Source organism: Carassius carassius, chromosome 6, assembly GCF_963082965.1.
Source record: "Carassius carassius chromosome 6, fCarCar2.1, whole genome shotgun sequence".
In the NCBI taxonomy this organism is placed as follows: Eukaryota; Metazoa; Chordata; class Actinopteri; order Cypriniformes; family Cyprinidae; genus Carassius; species Carassius carassius.
The window spans coordinates 36368945-36376708 of NC_081760.1; the positions used below are offsets into that span (position 1 = coordinate 36368945).

General features: G+C 38.1%; 1 protein-coding gene across 1 annotated transcript in view; it reads right to left on the reverse strand.

Moving 5' to 3' along the window:
• The window catches only part of LOC132142784 (ubiquitin carboxyl-terminal hydrolase 34-like), a 46412-nt gene extending 38653 nt beyond the window's left edge, over window positions 1-7759 (reverse strand). Inside the window, exons 1-4 of the mRNA XM_059552902.1 lie at window positions 7439-7759; window positions 3748-3835; window positions 2320-2791; window positions 1273-1323 (exon numbers count right to left, since the gene is read on the reverse strand). Coding sequence (XP_059408885.1) covers window positions 1273-1323; window positions 2320-2791; window positions 3748-3835; window positions 7439-7481 — 654 coding nt within the window. The 5' untranslated portion in view covers window positions 7482-7759. The remainder of the gene's footprint in view (window positions 1-1272; window positions 1324-2319; window positions 2792-3747; window positions 3836-7438) is intronic.
• Between the last annotated feature and the right edge of the window lie 5 nt (window positions 7760-7764).

Sequence of the window (7764 nt, forward strand, 5' to 3'; positions counted from 1 at the left end):
GAATGTCCAAAAAAGGAACCTGTAACTGCTGACTGCTCTACGCCCCTCTACTACGAGAGCTGTAATGATAGCGGTTGCCAGATAACAAGAGTTTAAATCTCCCAATCAGAGCTCCACTGTTACAAGGATACATTTTCTGCCCGGTGTTTGCTTATTTTAAGCAATCTGGCAACCATGCGCACGTGCTCACTCCTCATTGCGGAAGAGCCGCCGACGATAATCTGAAAACACTAACAAGCTGGAATTGAGTGATCTAATGAAAGCGTCGTTCAGCCGGTCTGTGTTCTGTCGTGAGATCTCAACTGTGTTTGCATTTGTGATCGCAAAATAAATGCACTTACTCGACCGCTGATGTTTGAATAGAGAAACATAGGCTATGGCCATTTGGAATTACTATTGGGGAATTTCACTGATATGTTTACCAGTTTCCATAATATAGACAGAGAGAATGCAAAAGTCTTTGGTATTCATTTATATATATTTATATATAAGAAATAGCTATGTGCTTCAGCAACTAGCTCCCTATCTAAGAGGGTTTTTAGTGTCAGTAGGAACATAGTTTCATGCCACAGAGCTTCTCTTAAAACCACAGGCAGTTAACAGACTTGTGTTCTTAGCTTAAAAACTTGTTAAAAAAATTCAAATAAAATACTTATCCCAGTTGCATAGTTTAAATTGTGAATTGCATGCACTAAAAAGTTGACAGAATGCACTTTCTGTAACTGTTACTTAATTTGCACTGCTTCAGTTACATATAGGCCTACATGTATTCATTTAATAAAAAGCAGTAAGTGATCTCTTGGTCTAGATTTTTTACCTGCTTAAATTAGCTGTTTAATCTAAATGTTTTTTTTTGTTTTTATTTTAATGGGCAAAAGAAAATCATGTTTTATTTTTTATTATTTAAATGCAAATGCAAACATATCGAGATATATATTGAATATCGTGAAAATTTTTACAATATCAAGATATCATTTTTTTTTGTATATCGCCCAGCCCTAAGTCGGAGTATGAATGGTTTGCATTTAATTAATAAAACCTGTGAAGATTCATTGTGTGGATGAATCACACTAACCAACGTCTAAACGGAGAACATCTCATACTTTCACACACAGGACACACCTAGCTGTGATCTCAGAGTCAGTTCAATCTAGTCCTGCTCCAGCCACTCAGCGTCTATTGTGGTTATGAACTCTCTCTAAACAGTGTAATCAAGCCCATCATAATGAGTGTGTGTGTGTGTGTGTGTGTGTGTGTGTGAGAGAGACTTACATTCATATCACAGAAAGAGCCGAGGATATTGCTCTCTTGTGCGGAGATATCCTGAGGATAAAAACAAACGGATATTAAAAAGCGACCCAAATAAAACCCCACTCAACTTTTCAACAGAAAACAGCTTCAGAACTTGCTCTGGTTACTCAGCTCATCTAAATAATTTAGCAGTAATAAAGCACTAACTGGAAGAGTACATAATGCTTATGTTGTCCAAAAGATAGATTGTCAAAGTAAAAATGGCTTCAATATATCCAGTGAAATGTTTACAGATAAACTAGAAATGCACACAAGTACTGATGATGACTGATCAGGAAAACCCCTCTAATGACTTTAACATGCACTTGAAAAGTTTGATTTAGATGATTTGTCTTTTTAAAATGTTGTGTAAATAGCTTTGTTTGGCACATATATGTGTAATTGCATCACAATTGGCCTTGACGTTGTGAGCTTGCTCTGAAAGACAAAAATTATAAGAAGTATTTAGTCTATCAAACTTGAGCAACAGTCTTAAATGGTCGGTCTGACAATGAATTAACCGGATTATAACTGTATATGTAAGCGTACTTGGCTGCATGTCAGAAATTTAGTAACAGCTACAGAAAGATCATCAAAAAAGGAACAATTTCTAATTTGGGGACTGGTTAAGGCATCATTTTTGGTGATCCCTTCAGTGAAGCAACCTTGATGAGAATCAAATGTGATTCATTTTGAAGCTGGTTATTTTGGATAATGGCTTAAAATGCATATGCATGAAATGAAAATTCACTCTGTTTCGTATATGCATGTACTAGATCTTATTGTGAACTATTAATCCACAAATGTGTTTTATTTTAACTTTATTTTTGACCTTTTAAGATGTTATAACTGAATCTATGTGCGAAAGGACACATTTAGGTGACATATGGTGACTTCAACAATCATTTAATCCGCTTCAACCCTCCACAACTGAGTGCAAGCTTGAGTGCAACACCCACATCTCCAAAAAAAAAAAACACCTTGGAAGCCAGACTTTAGAAACCTGTCGCCTATACGAGCATGTATTACCTCTATAGTGGGGTGTGTGTTGTGTTTGTAGGCCGTGTACAGGGGGAACTGGATCTGAAAAATCTTGGCAGCACACAGCAGCAGTTTCTCCTGGTCTTCTGTGCTCCAGGATGCAAACGGGTCCAGGCTGCTGTCGGTCCCGCTCTCACCCGCTGTGGGTTCACTGAACTTGGGCTGGGCATCTGGTTTGACCCCCTGATTTTGGTTCTTGTGCTGATCTCCGTCCTCTTCTCCACCGTCCTCTTCAGCAGAGTCCCGCTCCACATTCAGTGGCTCGTCCTCACTGGGCGATGGCTGGGGCTGGGCGGAGCCCCATTCTGACTCCGCCCCCTCTGTCCTAGTGTTGCCATGGCCACTCTGCAGACGGTCCCTAAGGTTGGTTACTTGGACAATGACCAAGTTAATGAGGGCATAAACCAGCTGGCTGAACACCTCGAGGTGTTTGTATTCTTTGAAACAGCACAGACACTGCCTGCAGATGAACACAAAGAGAATAGGACATCAGAAAATCATTCGCAAAGTCCTAGCTTCTAATGTGTTTGTTTATTAAATGTTTTGGCTAATTTAATTGTGCTTTCAGCCACCAAGGAGACTGTAGTACATTCAGTTCAGTTTAACAAATTTAACAGTATTTCAATCCATCCCAAACAACAGGTCAAACGAAAATGAATCCATGACAAAACAGCCATGATGACAAAGAAAACAACAACAACAACATGATGCAGGATGGAGTAGAAAACATGAATGAATGAATCAGCAAATGAATCAGTGAGTTAATAAGTATGTGAGTGAACAAGAGAATGATCAACTAAATGAGTGAGTCAGTGAGCAAATCAGTGAGTGAATGAATGAGTCAGTGAGTGAATGTGAATATCGTGTTTGAATAAACGAGCGAATGAATGAGTGAATCTGTGAGCATCAGCAAGCAAATCAGTGAGTGAATGAGAATAAATCAGTGAATAAATCAGTGAGTGAATGAGAATGAATGAGTGAATGAATCAGTAAGTGAATGAGAATAAATGAGTGAATCAGTGACAAAATCAGTGATAGAATCAGTAGAATAAATGAGCAAGACAGTGAGCAATGAATGAGTGAGTAAATCAGTAAGTGAAAGAGAATGAATGAGCGATTCAGTGAGTGAATGAGAATATATTATTAAATAAAGACAGTGAGTGAATTGAATGAATCTTCAAGCGATGAATGAGTGTATGAATGAAAGATTGCAGTGAGTGAATGGTCAAATAACATGGAGTTATAGGTTAGGAATAAACATGCTATTGAGTGGGAAGTCAAGGAGGTACTGCACGAGTGAATGAACTGAATAAATGAGCTATTGAGAAAGGAACAAATCAACAAACCAGTAATGAATGAGTAACTGAATGTTTGAGAGAGTTAATGAATTGAATATGTGAATGACTGAGTGCTGACCTCTGTGTCCATGTGCTGATGTAAGTGAAGACTCTTAAGGCATGCTCCTTCTTCAGCTGCAGGCCATCTGAGCTGTCTGCATCCGAGACTGAAATACACAAACACACAGAGACAGAGAAACAAAGCCGTTAATGAAGTGACTACAGGCTTCTGGAGCTGTCTGGGATCAGATCATTAAAGACACACAGCAAACAAGCACAAATGCTGAAAGATGACTTGCACGCAAAGGTTTAATACGGTTTATGTATGTTATGTTCCTTCAAATTAGTAAAGAGCAATAGTGGCACAGCACAAAAACAAATCTGTAAAACAACCCAAACTCACGGTACATCAAACAGTCAAGACAGAACCCTGTAAAAAATGAATGTACTTTTAATGACAAATGACTTCCGTGAAAACCTGTTAACTGTTTAACGTTATACACTGAAAAACTATAATTACTAATGAGACACTTCATGTAATTTTACAGTACAATGCTGCTTAAATGTACAGCTGACATTCCCAGAATTCCTTTACACATCTGATGGTTTTAGATTGAAATAATTATTTTACTTTTTTTTTTTTTACACATCAGTGAGACGTACATCAGGGTTTTGTGTTTCATCTTATGCTGTTAAATAAATAATTATTGCATTATTTTAGTGTCATGTTTTAACATGATTGTGTTTTGTGTTTGTGACACTGTGCACCTTCTAAATATTAGTATTTACTTCAGCTCGAGGAAGAGCTACTTGTGTGATGAACTTTGATTCAACATGTGACACTGGTGTTTTTAAGGGGATTGCCAGTATGCTATAAAGGTAAAAACAGATTTTAATCATTTGCTTTATTATCATTTCAGGTAATGAAAAACAATTTTACTGTAGATTTATGTTCCATCTGTAAAACTTAAAATGTTGTGATTGTATTTTTCACTGTAAAGCTAAGGCAATTTTTTTTCACAGTAACACTAGATATGGGAGATCATTACAGATGATCACATGACATTCTGCATTTGCATGACTTTACCATCAATTTATGTGCCCAATCCCAACAAAGTACACACAAACACACACACACACACACACACACACACACAGAGCACAATTAATGGTTTCCACAGTGACGAGGGAGTTGCTGGACTCGGGAATGCTACCTTGAGGTTGTAAAGTTCACGCGAGCAGCTGGTTAGCCTTGACCTACATGAGATTTTTGTTCGTTCTTTCTGAAAAATGGCTTTCCTGTCGTTTTTTTTTCCTCTGCCGTTTCCCCACAGCTCTACAGTAACAATCCAGGGCATTGTGTTCTAGGACTGAGAAACAGTTTGACGGCACTGTTATATGAGGATCTGTTATCAAAGCTGAAAACTTGAAACCACAAAAGCACCAAAAATCCCTCAAAGTCTCTAAAACTACACACAAAGACAAACTGAATTACAGTACTTGGTTTCTTCCAAGAGAAAAACAAAAACTGAACTTTAATGACTTATAGGACTGACTCAACTAAAATGGACATTCATAAATTTCATCATTTATATGCCCTCGTGTCGTTCCAAACCCATATGATTTTATTTCTCCTGCGGAACAGAAAAGATGATATTTTGAAGAATGTTCATGCTGTTCTTTTTTCATATAGTTGTACTCTGAAAATGACAAACAGCACCAAAAACAGTAGTCTGTACAACTTATTTACAATAACAATATACAAGTTATTTACAACATGTTCTGAGAAGAACAGACTCAACTTATTTTTACTAAGTCAGTTCTTTTCTGTCTTGCAATGAATCGCCATCTGTTTTGATATGCAATAATATTCGGCCATTTGTCTATGATGCATTTTTCGTTATTCACAATTCAGAGATTGTGCTCAAGAGGAGGAGCTACAACATAAAAGCCCTAACACCACACAAGAGCTTGGATAGAGAAGATTTTTAGCTAATTAAAACTTGAATTTACACAAAGCCATCATCTGACTCCTGAGGACTTGAAATATGGCAAACAAATTAATTACAGAGCATCTTTTTTCGTCCATTTGAAAGATCTGCTGCGTTGAAAAGAGCTGCATGAACATTCTCCAAAATTTCTCCTTTTGTAATTCACACAAGAAAGAAAGGGTTTGGAGCATCATGAGGATGAATAAATGATGACAAAGATCACTTTTATACAAGAACTTTCCTAATCTAGTCAAAATGCCCTGTGATTCATAAGTTTTTACGATGTCAGGCACAACTGGTTCAGTGACTGTCTGGCTGTTTTTGACCTTTCAGAAAATGTGAAATTACAGAGTATGCATAAACAGACTTGTGCTGACAAAAAGAGTACACACACAAACACTTGAGACCACATTTAAGCTCTCTCCTGAACACAAACGCACAGCACGCCGGGTCAGATTAACACTGTCAAACTGGCCCACACAATCAAAGGGTGGGTCTGAAGTCTATCTACACACAGCACAGTGTTTGAGGGCTAAGATGTTAAGCTGCACATGCACATTTGCGGCTGCCACTCAAGGACACCAGACACGCCTGAAGGCCAAAAACGCACATGCTAATGCACACTACTTAATAACACTGACGTTTAATATTAAATCTGTGCATATTAAACGCAATTATTTAATATCATTCTTGTGTTCATTTAATAAAAAACGATTTGGAAAACATGGCTTCATACCCTCTATAAGATTAAATGATATATTAAAAATAAACACGATACGGTACTGTTAACTGATAAATTTGGTGCTTTTATCAACCAGCTTTATTAGTTGCTACTAAATAACCCCAAACTGTTGGCACCCATGATTCTTGTCATATGGGGTCAGTGCTGACCAACACAATTCGACAATACATTTCAAATGCACATGCATCACAGATTTGCACAAAAACACATGAACGGTAATGTTCAAAACAATAGTATATATATTTAACATCATGACTATAGCAGCAGAGTACCATGTTTTTTGGACATAAATCATAGTAGTTCTTTAAAGTATCATACAAAAGCCATGGTGATCCTTCACTACAATTGCACCGTGTTTTTACCATTGGTCACTGCCTTGCCAAGACATCAGTACTGAAGAAAAGAAAGAGCATTAATCCCCAACACACACTCTCTCCATCCAACAAAGCACACAAACACAAACACTGTCTGATTCCTGTCCAACAGCGGGCCAAAGACTTGCTAAAAACTCCCATCACGACTGTCCGATCACATTGACCCTCATAATCACACATCAGCATTAATCGTGTTTGGCGATCAGATGTTGATCTGTGTGCATTTTGAAGGATGACAATGTCAAAAACAGTTCTGCTTAGGCTAGTGCTAATTCTGATGCCAGTTCAACTTCCCATCAGCCTCCAAACATATGAAAACATGTTTGAAAAATACGTCTTCTGCTGCTTCCGTTGAAAATAAGCAGCAGATTTTGTGGCTGATCTTGTTTGACGATTTAATTCTGAAATGACGAGTGGCTAACGCGTTCAGCTAGCATTGCGTTAATAAAAACAGATATCAAAACCAAACAAATGACAGCCAAAATGTGTATGAACGCCATTTTAAATGTACACGTTGACAAAAAGTGTGAATGTTTAAATATTAAACGTAAAGATATGCGCTGAATCGAGGGAGTGAGCCGCATGCTCGGACAATCATGCTAACAACTTGCTGCAAACAACTACAAAAAACACACGAGAAACAATCAAATGCTGTTGACTTACTCTCATTGAGCACCTCCAGCAGCTCGGCGCAGTTTTCACACATGGTTCATAAAGGCGGAAAGTGTATTCAGACCATTGGGGAAATAAAATGTTGTCTTTTTAAGGGGGTGTTTAAGGCCCGACGAAATGCTTGAAGAAGGCTCGATATTATGAGACAACACAACCAGGGAGGATTGGGCTCATGCAAGCGGGATTATTTGCCGAGATGTCGAGGCTGGAGACAGTAAATGTGAGGCACTAAAGGAGCGGAGAGTCAGTCTCCGAGCAGAGCGTTACAGTGCAGACTAGCACATACGGCAGCCATGATGATCAGGACGGGAGTTACA